The following is a 22,152-nucleotide window of genomic DNA, read 5'->3' as shown; positions in this document are numbered from 1 at the left end:
GGACAGGTTGGGATTTTGTTTGTTTGTTTGTTTGTTTAGCCACATAGCATGTGGGATCTTTGTTCCCCAACCAGGGATCAAACCTGTGTCCCCTGCATTGGAAGCGCAGAGTCGTAACCGCTGGACCACCAGGGAAGTCCCTGCTATTTTAAATAGGGAATTAGCTGCAGGACTCATTGAGCAGGTGACACTCAGGCCAACTGGGAATGTCTTAGCCTCATGGATGTCTCAGGCAGAAGGAACAGTCACTGCCATGGCACTGAGTGGGAGTGATGTGTTCTAAGAGCAGCCAGGAGGCCACTGTGGTGAGAGGGACATGAGCAAGGAGACTGAGTGACAGTGAGGTCACAGAGGGAAGGAGCAGGGAGGAAAATGTAGGTTCTTCTACGTGATTGTCAGGACTTGGGCTTTGTGTGAAATGGGAGCCGTCGGAAGGTTAAGCAGATAGCGATGTGGTCCAAATTCTTAAAAGATCATTCTGCCAGCTGAGTGGAGACAGGGCTGTAGGGGAAGTATGGAAACAGGGAGACTGTAACAGTGGCATGACTAATGTATGTGCCAACCTGGCTGAGCCATGGTACCCACGTATTTGGTCAAACATTTTCCAGATAGATGTTTCTGTGAAGGTGGTTTTTTTTTTTTTTGGATGAAATTAACATTTAAATTGGTGGCTTTGAGTAAAGCAAATTCCCTTCCATGATGTGGGTGAGTCTCATATAATCAGTTGGGGGCCTTAACAGAACAAAGACTGACGCCCCCTGAGCAGGAAGGAATTCTGCCAGCCCACTGCCTTTGGACTTGAACTGCAGCTCTTCCTTGGGTCTCCAGCCTGCTGGCCTACTCATCAGATTTTGGACTTGCCAAACCTCCATCATCATGTGAGCCAGTTCTTTAAGCAATCTCTGTAAATATATATTGTGTATGTATACATATCCTATTGGCTCGGTTTTTCTAGAGAACCCTGATTAATACAAACAGTAATCCTGATGACAGATGATGGTGGCTTGAACCAGATGAGGGGAGCAGTGAGGGTAATGAAAAATGATTGGATTTAGGATGATTTGCAGAACTTCCTAAAAGTTTGGATAAGGGGTTGAGAAAAAGAGAAAGGTTTTGAACAATTTCGACAGGATGACAAAAAACATGAGAATTCTGTAGACAGTGTGATGCTTAATTAAAAAAACAAAATCCTTAGAACATATATTGGAAAAAAAGATCCTTCTTAAAAATAGTTACAAAAACTGTAGAAAGACATTTCAATATTACATTTACCAAGAAAAACAGAAAAAAAAAGCAGTATTCAATTCTTTAAGTATAATTTCAGTAAAGTTGATGGCTGAAAACATTAATTTTCAATTTTTTATCATCTACCTGTATATTTCTCACAAACAAGATTGTCGAACATTTCAAGAACTCATTCTTTTGAAAGTCTTCCCAGAGACTTCTGCCTCCTGCCGTGATGGAGTAGCTAAGCTGGTGATGAGTTAACACTCTCACTACAAACGGTTATAACACTGAACAAAATAAAGAGGCCACCATTTTCAGATATTACCCAGTAGGTCATACAGGACTGCAGTCGCTGAGCAAGGGGAAATGCAGGCATGAGCTCTGCAGTTGCCTTCGTTTTCTGCCTTGGGGCACTTTCCACATACAGTGTGAGGAGGTGAAGTGTGAGCCGGGCACAGTCCTTTGCTGAGCTCAGGGGACTGAGACCAGGGAGTAGAGCTGCTGATGTGAAAGGAGTTTGTAGGACAGCGTACTGGAGAGAAAGGAGCTGCACAGGGAAAGAACCCCCAAATCTTCATAAGGGTCACCAGTTACTTAGTCAAGTAATGAAGCTGCATATATGCAGGGTGAGATTCTGCAAGGCCTGACGCAGAACGACTGCCAGAGGGCAATCAGCTGAACAGATCCTGGGGCTGCACAATGAGACAACGTCCAAGCATGGACAGCATCACCGGACACCCTGGCACTCAGCTCACAGCCCTGAAAGGCCAGGCCTTCAGGGTCGCTCTACCTCAGCTCTAGAGCAAGGGTTACTCCAGACCATTGGCAAACTACGATTCATGGGCCAGACCTGGCCTTTTGGCCTGTTACAACCCATGAGCAAAGAATGATTTTTACATTTTCAAAGTGTTATGTGTTTTAAAATAATAATGAACAAATATATACAACAGAGATCACATGTGACCCACAAAGCCTAAATTATTTACTGTAGAGGAAAAGTTTGCCAGCTTCTGCTCTAGACCTATCACAATAAATCTTAAAAAACAAACTCAGAAGGGTTGAGCTGATCCACCAATAAATCAACTGCCCATCAGAACAAAATGCAACACTTTGTGAAGGAAGCAGTGAAATTCAGACCCTCAATAGCATCGCATTGACAATTTCCAACATAAAAGTAAAACTTATAGGTAAATTCACTAGAGAACAAATTTTAGAAAACCAAAATGACCAAAGAGAAACTGACAAAAGACTGACGGTAAGCTTTCACTGGCCAAAACTGGGACAATGTTTACGTCAAAAAGGATGATAAAATTGCAGAAGAGTGAAATGTATTAAATGTTTTCATTTATGAATTTACAATACTCTTTAAAAAATGAGTTGCTACTTCCACAGGATATGAGAAAACCAGTTTATTCTCTTGAGGACTAGTAAATAAGGGAAAGAATCAAGCATAGTAGGTAACTAGTATCATCTCTATATGGAAGAATTCAGACTAATAAATTTGAGAAAGAAATAATGAATCTAGGCATCGACAACTAGACTTGACATGCCTTCCTGTGAATGAACACAGTGTGACCTGTCATCTTACCAAAGACAAAGAACTTGAGTCTGATCCAGACTCTAAATCCTGTTGCTTATTTACAAGAAATACATAGGAGAAGCAGACAGTTTGAACTGCACCAAACGTAGATAATCAGTGAGTCCATGCAAGGGACTATGGGTAAAATGCTCCCCTAAGGTTCTTCAATAGACAAACTATCAGGAAAAGGGAGGGATGAGATTAAAAGAGACAAAAAGATACAACATTTTTTAAAATGAAGAAGACTAAACTGTAGTGTCTTGGGATTCACATTTAGTGATGAAACAATAAAAGAATGCAACAGCAGAATGCACATGGTTCCTACACAAGTGGAACTTTTGTAAAAATCAACCATACCCGGAGCAATAAAGCAAGCTTCAACCAATGTCAGAGGTTTGAAACAGAGAGCCAGTGTGTGGCCTCTGAGAACAATGTAACCGAGCTAGAACTGTGTAACAAAAATATAACCAGGGAAGCTATCTACGTTTGGAAATTAAGTACTATACTTCTAAATAGCCTATGGATCAAAGAAGAAATTACAATCAACATTAGAAAATATTTTGGAGAATTCCCTGGCGGTCTAGTGGTTAGGACTCCATGCTTCCAATTCAGGGGGCACAGGTTCCATCCCTGGTTGGGGAACTAAGATCCCGAAAGCCATGAGGCACAGCAAAAAGTGTATATATATATATATATATATATATATATATATATATATATATATATAAAACTGTGAATGATTATATCACAACTAATGAGATACAAGTAGTGTTGTGTTTCAAGGGAATTTATAGCCTTGAAGGCATATGTTAGGAAGAAAAGCTACAAATTAATGACCTAAGTCTTCATTGCACTAAGTTATAAAAATAACTGCAAATTAAGTTTCTGGAAAGAAGAAGAAAGAAATAATAAAGATAAGAACAGAAAGTCATGAAATAAAATTTCAACATACAATTAAAAGAATGAATAAAGGCAAAGAGGATTTATTGCTAACTCATAAAATTGGTAAATCCACATAAGACTGATGAAGAAAGCAAACCAAAGGCACAGATGACTAATAGAAATGAAAAGATCTCACTTAAGATCCAATAGACATTAGAAACATGAAAGGATATTGTCAACAAATTTATAACAATAGATTTGAAAATTTCAATAAAATGAAGAATGCTTAGAAAAATGCAACCAATCAAAACTGACACGAGAAGAAATACAAAATTTGAATAAACTGTGACTATTAAAGAAATTGAATCCATAATTAAATACCTTCCCTGAAAGAAAACCTCCGGCCCAGATGACCTGAGGAGGAAATTGTACCAGCTGTACGTGAATTCTTCCAGAGAATATGAAGAGGGATTATTCCACATTGCATTTATGAAGCAGCATGACCTTAGTACCAATCCAGACAAGGACCTTATGATAAGGGAAAAATTACAGGACCATGTCTCTCATGAATATAGATGCAAAAATCCTTAAAAAAATTAACAAACATGACTTTAAAGGGAAGGGAAAATAATAAAAGGGAAAGGAATGTTTGTGGAGGTAAGCTCCTAGAGATACATAACAAGGATAACACATCGTGACTGTGTGAAGTTGGATCCAGGATTGCAAGCAGGTTTTCACCCATCACAGATTGAAGAAATGGTTTATGATTTCTTAGCAGATGAAGGAAATTCTATGATGAAGTTCAACAAGTATTTGTGATAAAAAATCCTTAGCACCCTCGGTACAGATGTTTTGTCTTCTACTTACTAGAACACAAAAAACTCTTCCAGCTTTAGCAGGGAAACCACTTTCCTCTGCTCCTGGGTTCTGTGGGTCAGGAATTCTTAGGACATGAAGGGGAGGGCTTGTCTCTGCTCCATGACAGCTGGGGTCTCTGCTGGGAAGACTCGGTACCCGGAGTGACCCGCTACTTCACCTCTTACCACTTGCCTCCCGGGTCACTTGGGCTGCAACCACGCTGACTTCTGGGATGTTCCTTCAACATACGAGGTAGGCTCCTGCCTCCCAGTTTCCTACCTGCTCTTCCTTCTGCCTGGACCCTCTTCACCAAATGTATACTGAGCTTGGACACTTCCTGTCTCAAGTGGCCTTCTCAGTGGGGCTTTCCCTGACTTCCCTGTGTCAAACAGTAATCCCCTCCCGGTGCCCTCTGACATTCTCTAGCCACTTTTCCAACTTTATCACCCTCTGATATGCTGTGTAATTAACTTACTTGACTACATCTTTGTTCCTTCATCATCTTCCCTTCCCAGAGTGTAAGCTTCACGATGGCAAGTATATTTTGTCTGTTTTATTCACTGCGGTATCCCCCAAGCCTAGACTACAGTCTGACATATCATAAGGCACTCTGTTGACCAAAGTATCTGTGGATGGATGGATTGTTGCACAGGTGGATGGATGGATGGATTGTTGAATGGCTGGCTGGCTGGCTGGCTGGCTGGATGGATGGATGGATAGATGGATGGATGGAGGGATGGCTGGCTGGCTGGCTGGCTGGCTGGATGGATGGATGGATGGAGGGAGGGAGGGAGGGATGGATGGAGGGATGGATGGATGAGTGGACATGAGACGTGGCATCACAATGCTGGGGAATCACCAGGTGAAAGAGCTGAGATGAAATATTGTGCTGTTGCTGTTAGGAAGATGAGTTGGTGTGAACAATAACCAAGAGTTATTAGGAGAATAAGCAAGGGTGCAGGGCAGAATCCAGTATGCCCCTTTTCTGTCCATTTAAAACATAACTTCTGTATAGATGAAAATGTGTAGACACAATCGTCAGTGTTTTCTGAAAGGAGTCAAAAGATACTGTTCATAATGGAAGTTTCAGGGAGAAGGATTAGAATATAGGTAATACAGGAGACCTTGCCTTTTCATTTAGTATTTTTCTGCACAGTTTGAATTTTCTGACCATGCTACTCATATTTTTCTTTTAAAACTTCAGAAGGTTTTTTTTTAGTGGTAAGATTATGGGCTACTTAAAGGATTTGTTCTTTGAAGTACTTGCCTCTAAATTAGTAAACAATTGCTGTACAATTTTTAAGTAAAGGCAATTTTATTTGGCAAAATTCAAGAAAAGCAGTGCTAATCTTTAAGGACTTCCTCGAAGGACAGAAAGTTCTTGATTCATCCAATAAAGTTTAGATAGTGTTCAGTATTTTCTATTTACCAAGCCAGAAAAACTTTTACTTATGTCCCTAAGATTTTCAGCAACAAAAATTTCAGATAATCAGAGCACTTTGTTTCCCTGCTTCCCTATAATTTTGCTGTAATTTACAGTATAACAGATTGACAGAAAAATTCTTATTAGCAAATGGGCAAAGTGTTAAAAATTGTATATAAAGTTTTATGTCTGAATCTGTGGCTCCAGTTGTTGTCCTGGACTCCGTGGCGGCCTGGTTGTCAGTTGAACCCCAGCGCCCTGGGGATCCTCACAGGAGGACAATTCTTGAAGCCCTAGGATCTTTGTTTAACTTTATGTGTTTAAGCTGTAAACCTATGTCTGTTTTTCCCTGTGCTTTTTCACTTTGATGTTTTCACAGTTTATGGCCTGTTTTCTCTCTTCATCCTCAAACTGCAAGTATCTGGTATAATTCAGGGTTTGTTGGAGGCTTCTTTTCCAATAAGAAAAATGAGAAGACAAAAACAATTTTTTTTTTTTGAAAATTGAGAAAAGCGATTTTATTACCAAGAAATGCATTTGATTACCAAGACAAAAAAAAAAAACCCATTAAGCTTTTCATGATGAACTTTTTTTTTGAAGACATTTATTCAGCGTCATGATCAGACTATTACATTTAGCAATCAACAGCATGGGTGCAAAAAAAAAAATCTACATTAAAACCCTTTGTTGGAATGCTTTACACTTTCCAGAGAACAGAAACTAAAATAACCTGTTATACAATTAGTCACAAATACAGTCCTCGAGTGTTTTTTGCCCATGCACATGAGTATGTCTTCTTTGTAGCAGCTGGGCCCTGCCACCACTGTGCTTGGCTGAGTTCACAAATCTGTTGTAACCTGTAGCTTCCCTGTCACTTCTCTGGCTCTCCTCTCCTGCTAAGCTTTGTTTCCTGGCAGTAATTAAAACCTTCTGCCACTGCCATAGCTACTGCTGCTGCTGGAACCACCATAGCCACCTTGGTTTCGTGGTTTGGCAAAGTATTGGCCTCCACCACCATAGGGGCCAGAACTTCTGCCTCCAAAGTTTCCTCCTCTCATGGGTCCAAAATTTGAAGATTGATTGTTGTAATTGCCAAAATCATTGTAGCTTCCACCACCTCCAGAATTGCTTCCATCATTACCAAACCCATGATAGCCATCCCCATGGCCACCATATCCAGCACCACTGTGGCTGCCACCAAAGCCACCTCGACCACTGACGTTTCCTCCATGACCAAAGTTGTCATTCCCACCAAAACCACCTCCACGACCACCACCAAAGTTTCCAGAACCAATTCGACCTCTTTGTCTGGAGGAAGCACTAGCCAGCTCTTGCTTAGACAGGGCTTTCCATCCTGCACAGTTGTGGCCAGTCACAGTGTGGTGTTTCTGAATGACAGTCTTGTCTACAGAGTCTACAGAGTCTAACCTTTGACCATCAAAGTTTAGAATAGCAAAGCCTCTCTTTTTGCCACAGCCTCGGTCAGGCATGATTTCCATCACTTCGATTTTCCCATACTGTTCAAAATAGTCTGCTAGGTGACGTTCCTCAGTGTCTTCTTTAATGCCACCAACAAAAATCTTTTTCACAGGTACGTGGGCACCAGGTCTTTGAGAATCTTCTCTTGAAACGGCCCTCTTTGGTTCCACAACTCTTCCATCCCCCTCGTGTGGCCGTGCACTCATGGCCGCGTCCGCCTCCTCCACGGTGGCACAGGTGACACACCCGAAGCCTCTGGAGCGCTGAGTGTGTGGATCCCTCATTACCACACAGTCTGTGAGGGTTCCCCACCGCTCAGCATGGCTCCTCAGACTCTCATCGGTTGTTTCAACGCTCCAACCTCCGATGAAGAGCTTCCGCAGCTGTTCGGGCTCTTTGGGAGACTCTGACTTAGACATGACGGCAGTGGAGGGGGGAGACGTCAACCATGCTTACTCAGCAGCGTCCACGGCCAGAAAGGGGATGAACTTTTCATCCATGTTTTCATCTCAGAATTTGAGATATAAAGTCCACATTCCCAGACTTTAAAAAAAAAAATCTAGTATTTTTTATTTCTATTATTTCATTTTATTTTTTATAAATTTATTTATTTATTTACTTATTGGCTGTGTTGCATCTTCGTTGCTGCACACGGGCTTTCTCTAGTTGTGGTGAGCAGGGGCTACTCTTCATTGTGGTACACGAGCTCCTCACTGCGGTGGCTTCTCTTATTGTGGAGCACGGGCTCTAGGCTCATTGGCTTCAGTAGTTGTGGCTTGCGGGCTCCAGAGCACAGGCTCAGTAGTTGTGGTGCACCGGGCTTAGTTGCTCCGTGGCATGTGGGATCTTCCTGGAGCAGGGATCGAACCCGTGTCCCCTGCACTGGCAGGCGGATTCTTAACCACCGCACCACCTAGGAAGTCCCAGACTTTTTAAACGTAGGGTGATGCTGGCTCAGGGAATGGTGGCATCTAGTGTTTTAGCAGACATGCACAGTTCACTTATACTGAAGGCAAGTAGGAGTATATCCTACGGGAAGCTGATAAAGTCTAAGCCCGTGAACAGCTAGACTACTTCATATTGCATTTTCAAATGAATGAGAAGTTAATGAAGAGCTCTCACAAGAGTTTCAGAATGGGCATATTATAACCCTATCCTGCCAAAAATAATTACATCGCATTTTTTTTTCCTGTCAACCATTTGAACGCCTTTCACAGAAAATGGGAAAAGGGATTTGATGCAAATAGGGGTATTTCCTACAAGAAAGAAGAAAGGTTTTGGAATCTTTGAGCAATTTGTACGCCTTGTCAATTCTGGAACATTCGGTCTTGGAATATTCCCTATTTTTATGTTTACTTGTTTACATATCATTTATTCTCCAAGCCAATTGCACAACATTGATTTCCAAATGCCACAGTTTTAAAAGACTGACGTCACATTGAGAACGGCTCCTTGTGGTGTACCGTTGTCTGCTGAGGATCCCAAATTTGATTCCTGAGCTGAGCTCATGACCCCGGCGGACCTCACTGTGGGCTCTCGGGCAAGGAGCAGTCGGAGCAGACTCAGGGCTGCGGAGGAAAGGTTGCTTCTACTTAGAGCCATCTTGCCCCCACTTCATCCTAAACCTCCGAGACACTCCAAAACCCTCCCCGCCCCCCTCCCCAGGGGCTGTGTCATCTTGCCCACCCCTTGGGATGGGGCCCTTGGGGGAACCGGTAAAAAGGAGGCATTTTTAATGTTATTATTGTCCCTTTTTTAGTTCATATTCGTGTGCCGCTATTTCAGTTTTTTAGATTTGTGTTCTGAACAAGTTACTGTTTGTTTTTCTGGTTGATACGTGGAAATGCTTCATGTTTTTCAGGGATGATTCCAACCCAAATTGATTTTGACTTTAGAGTCTTACAGAGTTTTTTCCGGTGAATTCTGGCCATTATTAAATTAAGAAAACATGTCTAAAGGAACATAGGCCTTAAAAGAAATTAAAATTAATAAAATTAGGATTGATAAAAAGGGAAAATGATCTACCCTTTTTAGAAAAAATTGTGAATCACTATAAAGTGAGACTTGGTGGGCAGGGGCAGGGCTTACTGCACAGAGGACAGAGAGGTGGGAAATTTTATGTTTTGCATATAAATTACTTTTAAGAAAGTGCTGCTTTCTTAGCATGGTTGTCGAGTCTAGGAAATTAGAGAATATGAATCAAGATATCATTTAGAAAAGGTGATATCAATGTACAACATGGATCAAATTTGATATGAATTTAGTTTTGTTTTGTGACTAAGTATAATTACGTACATTATGGACACAAATTTTGGATTAAATCTCAATAAAACCAGATTTCTGTTGCAACAAAATCAGAATGAGCTCCAGATTTAGACTCATTCATTCCTTATTTGTGTGTGTGTGTAGCAATGTATCCTTTACATACCAGATATACATAGGTTCTTCTCATGTTGTTTCCTTGTTGAAAAACTTTTGCTTTTGAGCACAGATTTTCACCATGACAATCATCTAAAACAATGCAGTTCTTAATTTTTTAAAAAAGTTTCCCCGATTTTGAGATATAATTGACATATAACATTGTATTCATTTTAAGTATATAACACAGTGATTTAATGTACATATATGTTGCAAAATGATCATCACAATACATTTGGTCAACATCTATCACCTCAAAGTTTTGTGTGTGTGTGATGAGAACCCTTAAGACTTACTCTCTTAGCAAGTTTCAAATATACAATAAATACAGTAATCTTAACTATAGCCACATGCTGTATATTACATCCCCAGGCATTGTTCTTCATTTTATAACTGGACGTTTGTTCCTTTTGACCACCCTCACCCTTTTGCCCACTCCCCAACCACCCCCACCCCCGGCCTCTGGTAACCACCTGTCTGTTCTCTGCATCCACAAGTTCCGTTCTCTAGATTCCACGTACAAGTGAGATTGTATGGCATGTGTGCCATATGTGACTTATTTCACTTAGCATAATGCAGTCAAGTTCCATCCACGTTGTTGCGAAAACCAGGACTTCCTTCTTTTTTATACCTGAATAATATTCCACTGTATGTATATAACGTCTTCTTTATCCATTCATCCATTGATGGACTCTTAGGTCATTTCTGTGTCTTGGCTGCTGTGAATAATGCTGCAGTGAACATGGGGGTGCAGGTAACTTTTTGAGATAGTGGTTTCATTTCCTTCAGATATATACCCTTAGTTTTTTTCAACTCAGATTAATCCTGGCTCTAGCACGTTGTCCTGCACGCTGGACCTCAGACCAGCCTCTCTTTCTCCCACCAGGAGGTGCTGTGGCCGAGAGCTGGTCCTCTGCTGGCTGTGGGGCCCTGGGTGGGCTGCAGGGAGCCCCTTGTGTGTGTGACTGCCCCTGTCTTAAGACTGTCACCTCAGGAGGTCAGCACCTTCACAGCAGGTGGGAGCAGGATGCAGAGCCTCCTGCTCCCATCACCCCCGACTTGGGGAGGCTGCTCTCCTCATCCCATGCCAGCAGCACCTCTCTCTCTGTTGTCCTCAGATGACTCCCCTTAATGTCTCCAGGGATCTGACATTTCAGGCCAGACAGAGGCGAGGCTTTTCAGCAGAATTTTCATGCCTTACTTGCCACATGTAAACAATGAAGGCCAAATCTTAGAAATAAAAGTTCCCTACGAAGCCAGAATAAGCGCGTTTGCCATGGCCTGTCGTGATTTTCTTGCTCTTTCATTCCTTTTGCAATGAAATCTAGTCTGAGGATCTTCACGTCCTGGCCTTGCCACTGCTACCCTCTCTCCTCCCTTCTGGGGGCCCATGGACTGCCCCCAGCCTGGCTGGCACCTCGCATTCCCTCACTTTTAGCAGAGGGAGGGTGGCAGGCTGGGGCTGCAGAGGTACTGAGCCCTTCTCCCTGGAGTGGGAATCCTCCCTCAGCAGCTCTGACTTGGGCCTCCAGAGTATGAAGGCCCTGCACCTTCCTTGTTTTCTGGGTGACTATAAATAAGACACATTCCATCTCCCAGGGAAGAAAGCATCATGCTTTCCATCAACTGCTTTGCTGGAACCCTTCTCAGAAGGTCACAGCATTTTAATGTGATTTTGTACTTATGGAACTTTTGTTTCTAAGATTTGGTTTTCATTGTTTACATGTGGCTATTCCGTTTCCCATGTAACACATAACAGTGACTGGACCTGCCTCCCTGAAGCATCTTGTGAACTGTCTCCTTATTTGTCAATCAGATTTTTCAAGCACATGAATTTGGTCGCCATGTCAGAAGAGACTCGTGTTCTTTCGCGTCCCCTCCATGGGCACCCAGGGCAGCCGCTTCCCCACCACTGACCCACAGCCTCAGCAGGACAGGGCGGTTCTGGCCTGGGCTTCCTCCCACCCCCTACTCAGTGGGCCATGGTGCAGGCGGGGTTGGTTCATCCAGGGCGCTGGCCGCTGCACGCACCCTGCTCACCACTCCTGCCGCTCCTTCAGAGCCGCGGCAATAGCCTGTTTCCAGGATTGGCCAGCCCGGCTCTCCCCTTCCTGATTCCATCTCTCTCCTCATTCGGGGTTCCCAGCCTTGCTCTGGAGGCTCGGCTCTCTGGTCTCCTTGCCTGGACTCTCCTGCCAGAGGGCTCTCCTGCTGATGGGATTCCGCACATCCTCTGGGGCTCCGGGCCCGGTCCGAGTGCTCAGAGCTGTTGCTGCCTGCCCTGGGCTCCAGGACCCCCTGTGACCATATCAAGAGGCAGAGGTCAGGCTGTAAGGAACACTGGGATCCTGGGCCCAGCGCCTCTTTTCTGGGCGCCTCCGCCGGAGCCCCAGCAAGAACTCTGCTCCCCGGACATCTGGACTTGGCTTGGGAGCCCGCAGTCAGGGCCTCCCCGTGGGCAGAACTCAGCACTGCCCACTCGCCTGCTGCCTAGTGTGCGAGGAGGACTTTGCCGCAGGGAGGGAGGAAAGCCAAGGACAGAGATGGGGCCTGTCACCCACAGCCGAAGACCTACCTACCTTCACCACCACTTTCTGTCCTCCGCAGTCATTTTTGTCCCCCATGAGGAGCTTAATCCAGAATAAGCATCAGATAAGCATTGGCGGTTGTGCCGTGATCCCAGTGAGCTCAGCCTGCTGGTGTCTGCGTGACAGCACCACGGACACGTGGCACGCAGGCAGGTCTGGGTGTGAGCATGTCCCAGGGGAGAGCATCGTCACCGGGTTCTAATACGGAGCAATGAGAAGCAGGAGACTTGGATTTGTGTCTTGGTCTCCAGGGCAAGTATCTGGGACCTGCACCTGGCACTCTTTATGATTCTGTTTTTTAAGGAGTACGTAAAGTGGGAAAGAAGTGAGAAATGAAGGAAGCCCTGTTCCTTTTCAAACCAGGATGTCCAGCTACGAAACGGTGAACCTCTGCATTGTCCGATCCCCAGATCTCTCTCTCCATTATGTTATTATACATGCTTGTGTTTTGTTAAATAACCATATTAAAAGTCATATGAAATTATGAACCAAAGCCTGTGATGGCTGGAATTCATAAACTGGTGAAAAGATTTTTAAGATCCTGAACATACTGGCCAAATGACACTAAGTGCTGGGCCTCAGCTAGGTGTTCTTTGAGTTATACAGATGGAATTTTTATTAAAGGTGGGAAAATGGGATATAAATTATGGCACTCAAGGTAGTGTCTCTCCACTAGCAGAAAATCAGAAGATCCTGAGGTGAGAGCTTAGATTGTGTCCCAGCGTTTAGATGGTGGACAGTTTCTAAGATCTCACCGGCCTTTGCTCTATCTAGATTGAAAATGGTAATAAGAACACTTTTCTTTTGTTCTTTGAGCTGACATTCTAAATGTACTTTGAACTTTTGGGGGAAAAAAACCCCAACTCTATGTAAACCTAGATGTTTTGTTATTATTAGCAATGACTACAATAAATACCCAAAATAAATAAATATTCAATAAATATTTATTGTTGATCAGTATTCCTGAAATACCAGTAAGATGAAAATAAATAATTTTTAATTGAATTATTTAATTCAGACTCACAAAGAGGAAATGGATGGGAAATGCCAGCAGCCTTTTGGGAGGATGGGGAGCGTATCATTTATTGTGTGATGACTGGCTTGGGTCTCCCTTCCTCTGCTCTGCCGAGCGCTGGGGTGCAGGGTGGAGCCAGGAAGAAACAAGCTGACTTGTACCTTATGCCCCAGAAAGTCTCAGGAATTGGAGGCACCGAGTGTCTCTGAAGGCAGGGATGCCTCGGGCCAGACTAGAGGACCGGTTTAGTCTGTGTTTGTAGGCATTTAAACCCCCTGGAGTCCCCAGGGGGACTGTGCAGCTGTGAAATTGTCTCTCTCCGGCCCTAAGAACAGACAGAGGTTGCACCAGAGGGACGTCAGAGGGACCAGGAGGGATGCCAGGTGCAGTGAAAGCAGGAGGGCGAGGCCTTACAGAGAAGAGTCAGGGGGGAAGGTCTGTGCTGCAGTAACAACAATAGCGACAAAGTTGAAACCTCAACGGCTCAACAACGTGAAGGTCACAAAACGCCCCATCCAGGCTGACAATTCTTCAGGAGTTGGGGGAGGAGAGCTCTCTTCTGTGTGATTGGGGAGATGCTGAGATCATATCTTTTCGTGGCACCACTGTCTTACCCATGGCCCCCAAATAGCTGTCCAGGGAGAAGACAGGGACAGAGGAGGCCCCTTGGCCGCTACATGCCTCAGAGCAGAGGTGCCCTAACCCTGCTGCTTACATATCCATTTACCAGACTTGGCCACATGGCCCATGGCATCTTCAAGGCAGGCCAGAGATTAGGAGCCCACGCACGGTCTGTGGGCACCTATTGTCTGCCTGTGGGTCAGGTGAGAGCTGGGAGAGAGGACGTGGCCTGCTGGTCTCAACCACCGTCAGGCTGGGGCTGAGGGATTCATTTCTTTAGAAATCCATGGCCCGAGGGGGAAAAGTACGGGCTTGGGGAAGGAGAACTCCCCTCCCCAGTGAGGCCAGCTGGGAGACAGGGTCCACCTAAGCACAGGGAACGTCAGTCCACACTTTAGGGTCTCTCCCGGAGCCACTCTTTAACAGGATTTTATTGAGCGCCTTCTGTGTTTGAGGAAGTATTCTGGACTCTGGGGAATAGAACAAGGACCAAACAGGCACAATTCCCATTCTCGGGAAGCTTTATTCTAATTCAGGGAGGTAGAGAAAGGGGTAGATAAATCACGTCATATAGGCAGGTAAGTAGTCTGGTGAAAAAAGAGAACCAGGATGGACAGAGGGAGCGTGAGGCCTGGAGACTGTTGAACAGGGGGATGCGAGGGGCTCCCTTGTTGCTGGAGACCTGAGGGAGGGGAGGGGGGAGCCCTGTGAGTGGGCGGGGGGGGGGGGTGGGCGGGAAGGATGGCTGCAGGGGGTGGTGATCAGTGCAGAGGCCTGGGGTGGAAGGTGCCTGGCTCACTCCAAGGACAGCAGGGAGATGTGTGGCTTGGGGCGGGGGGGAGCCATGTGAGGGCAAGAGGTGGCAAGGGGGCTGCCTCAGGTGGAGACGGTGGATGATTTTAAGGACTGGCTTTTGCGCTAAGGAAGGGCAGGGACCTTGGTGAGCAGAGGAGGGGCTTTTAGGAGGGCCCTGTGCCTCCTGTGCCCTGGAGCCCAGGGTGGAATCCACAGAAGCAGTGAAGGAATGAGAGTCACCACGTTGCTGCATTTAGGGGTAGTTCCCTAATTCTCCTTGCTGCGTAATATCCCATTGTGCTTATGTCCCCACATTTTTATAATGTATTTTATTGTTGATGGACATCTGGATTATTTCAAATTGGTGACCGCTGCAAATAACGCTGCTATGAACGCTGACTTAGGTATCTTTTGGTGCATTACCTAGGAGAGAAATTCTGAGGTGCATGGGTTCAACTTCAGCAGATGATGCCAGATAGTTTTCCACAGGGATTGCTCCATTTTACATCATCCGCAGCAGAATGTGAGTGCTCCGTTTTTCCCCATTATCACCGGTACGTGTGTTGCCAGTCATCTTTATTTTAGCTGTACAGTATCTCATTACGATTCCCTTTGCATCTCCTTGATTATTGATGAGGCTGGGTACCTTTTCATATGTTTATTAGGCATCTGAGTAACCTTGCTTGTGAAGCACTTACTGAAAGCTCTTGCCCATTTTCCATTGTGTTGTATGTATTTTTCTTTTTTGCTGTAAGGAGTTCTTTATATATTCTGGAAATGAGCCCTTTGTCAAGTTATTTGTGATTTGTCAGACGGGTATATACATATGTATACCTACACCTATAACACGTATAGCCATATGCATATACGGATATAACACATATGTATCTTCTTGCACTCAGGGACTTGCCTTTTCATCTCATGACAGTCTTTGTGGTGTCTTGATAAAGAAAGTTTTCCTGCCTCAAGGTTACAAAGATCCTATGTTATCTTCAAGTAGCCTTATTATTTTCCCTTCTGTATTTTGAGCTATAATTTACCGAATTGATTTTTATAATCAAACAGTGTGGTTTCATTTTTCCATGTGAATATCCAGTTGACCCAGGCCATTTATTCAGAAGACAGTCCTTTCCCCACTGTGGCACAATACAATACCATCTCCGACAAGAAAGTGTCCTTATATCCATGGGTCACCTCCTGGATTCTCTGTTTCATCTTTTGGTCATTTAGTCTATATTTGCATCAATACCAAATTGTCTTAATCACTATAAATTTATACTTAAATCTTGGTATCCAAAAAAAGCAGTACTTTGTCTTTTTTCAGGATTGTTTGGCTATTCATGGCCCTTTGCATTCTCATACAGATTTTATGGTCAGTGTGTCAAATTCTACAAGGAAACCCTGTCAGAATTTTTGATAGGATTATATTGAATCTGTAGATCAATACGGAGATAATCGACATCTTCACCATAGTGTGTCGTCCAATCTATGAATATTTATTTACTCATCTTTAATTTCTCTCAATAATGTTTTATTGTTTTATAATTTTCTGATCGAGGCACTGCATATCTCTCAGTAGGTATAAATTATATATATATAATTTTTTGCTGCTGGTGTGTGTTGTGTTTTAGTTATCTATTGCTGTACCACAAGTCACCTCAAAGTGTAATAGCTGAGAGCCACAACAGTTTATTGTTCCTGATGATTCTATAGGCATTACTTCTGCTTGCCTTACTCAGAGTCCATCGCGTAACTGTGGTCAGATTATGGCTGGAAGAGCCCTGCTGGTCCAAATGGCCTCACTTACGTACTCAGAACTTCGCTGCAGGCTGGAGCTGGGCCTCTCTTGTCACCCTCAGTGGTACATGCCACAGAGAGCACTATGAGAGGGAGTGTTCCAGAGGACAGAAGCAGAAGGTGCAGCCTCTCTGGGCCTGGGCCCCAAAACCCACATGATGGAGCTTCTGGTACATTTGCTGCTCAAAGCAGGTCACAAAGTTAGTCCACAGTTGTGGGGTGCAGAAATTGTTCTCAACTTCTTGAGGGAAGAAGCAGGCACCGCCATTACAGTACAAAAGGGCATGTGGGATGGGAGATATTGTTACATCCGTCTTTGGGAAAATGTATCACATATGGTGTATATTTTAGTTCCACTTTCTGTTTGTCATTGAAAAATAGAACTGTTTTATATATATTGACTTTACATACAACCACTTTGATAAATTCACTTATCAATTCTAATGATTCATCTGTACATTCTTTTTTTTTTTAAGCTCTTTACTGGAATATAATTGCTTTACACTCTTGTACCAGTTTTTGAGGTACATCAAAGTGAATCAGCTGTATTTATACATATATCCCCATATCCCCTCCCTCCCGCGACTCCCTCCCACCCTTCCTGTCCTGGCCCTCTAAGGCATCACCCATCATCCAGTTGATCTCCATCTGTACATTCTTTTGAATTTTCTACGTATGTAATCGTGACATTTGAAGAAAAAAAAAAGATAATTTTGTTTCTCTCCACTCTTCAAAACTTTTCTTTTTTTTTTTTTTTAATTGAAATGGCTGGATAAGTGGTGAACAGTAAGTGATGAACAGGCATAGTGATAGCAGGTTTCTTTGCCTTATTCCTCATCTCAGAGGAGACATTTTCAGTATTTCACAATAAAGTATGATATCTAATGCAGATTGTTTGTAGTAACTGTTTAAGTTCTTGTCTATTTCAAGATTGCTGAGGTTCTTATCTGGTCAGATTTTTTTTTTTAAATCTTGAATAGATATAGAATTATCTCATGACTTTTCTCTCTCTTTTGAGATGATATGAGAGATCTCCTTTTTTCTGTTAATACACTGCATTACCTTGATTAATTTCTTAGTGTTAAGCCAACTTGCTTTCCTGGATTTAACTCAGCTTTCTCATGTTGAATCCCTTGATTTTTCACTTTTTTGTTCAGGGGTTTTGATTATACATTTATGAGGGAAAATGGTCTTTCATCTTGATTTTTCAAAATGTCCTTGTCAGCTTTTTATAAGTTCATGCTTTCTTCATAAAACACAATGGGAATAGTTCCTCTTTTTCTTTTCAGGAGATACTAAAACTGATATTATTTCTTATTTAAATGTTTAGTAGAATTCACTAGTGAGGTCACCTGGGCCTGGGATTTTCTTTGAGGGAAAGTTTGGAATCACAGGTTCAGCAGCTCCCAGAACTATTCCAACTTTGTGTGTTTTTGTATCAGTTTTGTTTGGTTGTGTTTTTCTAGAAATTTCCCCATTCCATCTGTTTTCAAAGGTACTGGCAAACATTGCATATAATATTCTCTTGTTATCCTTTTACTATCTGCAGGGATGTGCCCTGCTGTTGTTTACACCTTTGTGGGAGCACAGGGAGCTGGTTCTGGGAGAGGGTGGAGGCTGGGAGCATTGCTGCTGTCAGGGCAGGGGTACTGCTAGGACTGTACCGAAAGAAAGAGTGAGCAAACGGGAAGAAGCAAGTCCTTCCCCTGCCACATTGTCAGGCTCCCCCCATGTCCCCTCACTGGAAAAACCCAACAGGAATCCATCCTAACAAAAGAGAAACAGAGCTCACAGAGACCCCACTCCAGCAGTGGGTCTGGAGCTGAGAGATCACAGCTTCATAACCAGCACTCCCTCCCACCTAAGTCTTCTCAGTGTCCTCAGGATCTCACCGCACCTGGAGGAGAATCTGTCTCCCCACTCTTCTTCTTGTTCCCAGAGTGAGCTGAAAGTGTTTGGGTCCAGGCTCTTACCAAAAGCTTCCTTCTTCTATTTCAAGAATCCTTATGAACAACTGTGGTATAGTTTATATTCATATTATCATTGTTCATTAAGGTTTTAAAATAAATATTACAAAATTAGTTCCCACTACTGCTCACTGCTCTCTGTCTTCACCTCCCGTGGGTCCTTGTTTGGTTGGGTTCTTTGGTGTGAGTATGCTGGAGTGTTCTCAGAGAGGCCCCCTGGGAAGCACGCTTCCCACTCTGCCTGGCCAATAATCTACTCATTTTTACTGACATGATAATACTTTGCCTAGTAGAGAATTCTTGGCAAAGAGTTCCCTCTTTTCTCTAGTCACTGTTATTCCATTATCTATTCATTTCCAAGACTGCAAGTGAGAAATGTGATGATAAACTCATTATTTCTAGAAACAGCTTGTCCTTTTTGTCCGTATGGTTTTCATATTTGTATGATTTTTGTCTCCTCTTTGAAATTCAGAACTTTTGCCTGGATGCATCTGAAGTCTGCCTTTTCAGAACACTTTCAGTCTGAAAACTCGAGTTGCTTTTTCTTTGATATTGTTTCTTTGCTTATTCAGTCATGTTTTTTTTCTCTCCAAACTTCAATTATTTACATATTATGCCTCCCGTTTCTACCCTTCATATCTTGATATTTTGCTTGTGATTTTTATTTCATTAACTTTTTGTTCTGTATTGTGTGACACGTCTTTCATTTGAGCCTCCTAAAACAGTAATTTGATTTTCTGCAAGGAACATTCTCTTTTACAGAGCCTCTACTGAAGTTTTAAATTAAAAAATCAAGTGTTATCCTGTTCCAGAAGCAGTTTATTGTGCTCTAATAATATCTCCTTATGTGTTCTCATTATGTTTTGATTATATGGACTATTTCTGTTTCCTGCATTAGTTCTGCTCCGTGGTAGCCATCTGTTCTAGAATTTAGCTCTCTCCTTCCTACAAACCTTTGTACATCTTGGGAGTTTGCTTTGCCTGATCATTTTGTTGGATATGCAATTTCCCCAATGCTGGGGCCCAGCTGGTGGCCATGATGGCCTTAATCCCCTTAAGGCCATGGTAGATTAACAGGAAGAGATTGGGGCGGATAGGGTGGAACTGTTCTCCCTCTGTGGGGAAGGGGCACTTGGGCTGGCAGATGTGTACACTGTCTTGCTTTAGATATGCGGGGGGGTGGGGGGGGGTAGTGTCTGTTTTCAGAATCACATAGAGCTGGGTTGTCTTCACTCCCACTTGCGTCCTGCATCTTCTTTTTCAAGGGGGACAGCTGCCCCCCCCCCCCGCCCCCAGAACTGTCATCTCAGGTAGGCAGGACAGGCCCTCTTTCTGCTGCTTGGAGGCTCCTGGGTCCGCTGGCTAACCCCACTCTGGCTGGGAGGGCTGCTCTTCACTCCAGGCCCTTCCAAAGATGCAGCCTTTTCCAGACTATCTGACCTCTGGCCCATAGGATCTTACTGGACTCTGACCCCCGACCTTGGCTCACCTCTACCACAGGCCATGGGGAGACACAGCCCCACCCCAGGCCTCTTTCATCAATGGCTACAGGAGGCGCAAGAACTAGTGGCCGGCTGGCCTGGGCCATCAAAGCTTAGCTGTCCCCTGGTCATCATCACATGAGGCTCAGTTATAAGCAGGAAACACAGCTAGGCCTGGGGGTGCGGCAGAGTCCAGGCAACAAGAATAGATTGGCGCTGCTGAGCTCCTCCAGAGTCTCAGGTGGTCACTTCCTGTCCTCCCCTTCCAAGAAAACTGGGAACCAAGGTTATAGCGTAGAGTAGGGGCTTATGGGTCAGGGACCAGCTACAGGCAAGGGAACGGGGAACTGAAGACTTGGTCTCATGAAGGATGGCCCTGAAAAGTGTGGGGGTGCCTAAAAGGCCAAGTCCATGAGGTGACCTTGCTGCGGAGGGGAAGTGAGTCCAGGAGTGGTGGGGGCGGGGGAAGCCTGTGATCCCTCTGAGGCTCCCGTGTGCAGGGGGAGTGAAGTCCTCGGTGGAGCTCACAAGGAACCATGGCTGAGGATGGGCATCATGCGAGCTTGGGTGATGCCCATGAAATATGAGGTGGCATCTTCAGGACTTCCAAACAGGCTCTGACTTTCTGACTACAGGCTTCAGATATCTGGGCAAACCCCTTCCCAGGCCCAGAGAACATCTACATGTCTCTGCCACAGAGGGAGGCCAACTACCAACCTGTGACCTTGCTGCACCACCTGAACTTCAGCAGCATCTCAAGCCGATGATTGAATGTCTGCCCATCTCAGAGCCAGGTGGAGGGGTTGGCACATGGCCAGTGAGGTCTGTGGACACACGGCTGGTACAGTTCTCTTGTTGGGACCCCTGCATCTACAGGTGTCAGTTGAGATGCTTTGGGGCTGCTCTTAGCCTCAAGTGATATAAAACCCAATTCATAAAAGCTGAAACAACAAAGGACGTTTTCTTAAATGACAAGCCCAGAGGTGGGCTGCTCCAGTGTCAGCTGGGTGGGAAGCCTGGCACAGTCATCAAGGACCCAGAATCTTCCCAGCTTTCCATTCTGCCAGGTTCAATATGCTGACAGGTCGCCTCAGCCCTGCTCATGGCCACAAGATGACTTCCACTGCTTGAGGCATTACACGCAGGTGAAAAATGTCTGGTAGAGGAAGAAATTTTTTTTCCCTTTAAACCTCTCTTTGAGAACAAGCAAACATTTCTCAGATCCCCTCCAAAGTACTCTCACATCTCATCTCATCAGAACTTGGTCACATGTCCATTCCTGAACCAGTCACTTGCTGTTTGGGTTGTATAATTTACTTGTAAGTTTAGAAAATATCATCTTTGATAAGATCAATCAAGTAAAAATGTGAAAGGATATTAATATAAAATGGCAATGAGTTGGGCTGAATTTCTGTAAGTTGCACCTGATAATTACCTAATAATCACACTTGTGCACAAAGGATTCAGCATAACCATCACAGATGTATCCACATTAATTACTATGTGAAATTTCCCAATATACAGTTTTTAAATGTCCAGAATAATAACCACACTAAATTAGGTAATTTGCTTAGAGGTAAATGTGAAAAGAAAAGAAAGCATACATAAGTGGTTTATACTACTTAGCATAAACCACTTGGATAGTTACAAACAAGCGAGCAGCCCAAGAAAATTTCATAAGCACCTTTGTAATGACTGACTGGACCCTGGGAAGCAGTGGATCAGCTAACATTTGCTTTTCCCACACATTGTGGGATTAATAACACCTGAATGAGTGAAAAAGCAAAAGTCATGCTTCCCAAGAAAGAAAGATGCCCTGGTTTATTTTATCCAGCCAGATTAAGGGGATGATGTTTCCAACTTCAAGAGGCAGCAATCCTCCAGAAAACCAAGCTCCTCGGCCTTTTGGGCATTTAGTTGTCCTCCTCACAGCGGCTCCCTGGTTGCTGGAAGTAACGTGTGGCCCAGCCAGCTGGGCCAGATGCCTAAGCAGGTGGGGTTCCCCTGCTGTTCCAGCCTTCC

The 22,152-nt window shown here is 44.0% G+C and overlaps 2 protein-coding genes across 3 annotated transcripts in view; one reads left to right on the top strand and one right to left on the bottom strand.

The window, feature by feature from the left end:
• ENTREP2 (endosomal transmembrane epsin interactor 2) overlaps positions 1-22,152 on the top strand; it is a 404,596-nt gene that overhangs the window by 250,871 nt on the left and 131,573 nt on the right. The gene's annotated exons all lie outside the window — the stretch shown is intronic.
• LOC130846782 (heterogeneous nuclear ribonucleoprotein A1-like 3) lies at positions 6,790-7,732 on the bottom strand. Its single transcript, XM_057725228.1, has one exon. The coding sequence runs from the start codon at positions 7,730-7,732 to the stop codon at positions 6,890-6,892; it is 843 nt and encodes a 280-aa protein (XP_057581211.1). The 3' UTR covers positions 6,790-6,889.

Source organism: Hippopotamus amphibius, chromosome 2 (assembly GCF_030028045.1).
Source record: "Hippopotamus amphibius kiboko isolate mHipAmp2 chromosome 2, mHipAmp2.hap2, whole genome shotgun sequence".
Lineage (NCBI taxonomy): Eukaryota > Metazoa > Chordata > Mammalia > Artiodactyla > Hippopotamidae > Hippopotamus > Hippopotamus amphibius.
The sequence above is the reverse complement of the archived record's forward strand: the minus strand, read 5'-3'. Positions and strand labels throughout refer to the sequence as shown.

What these genes read in the sequence shown, in the direction of transcription:
- LOC130846782 (XM_057725228.1), bottom strand. Translation starts at nt 7,732, where the DNA reads ATGAGGGATCCACACACTCAGCGCTCCAGAGGCTTCGGGTGTGTCACC.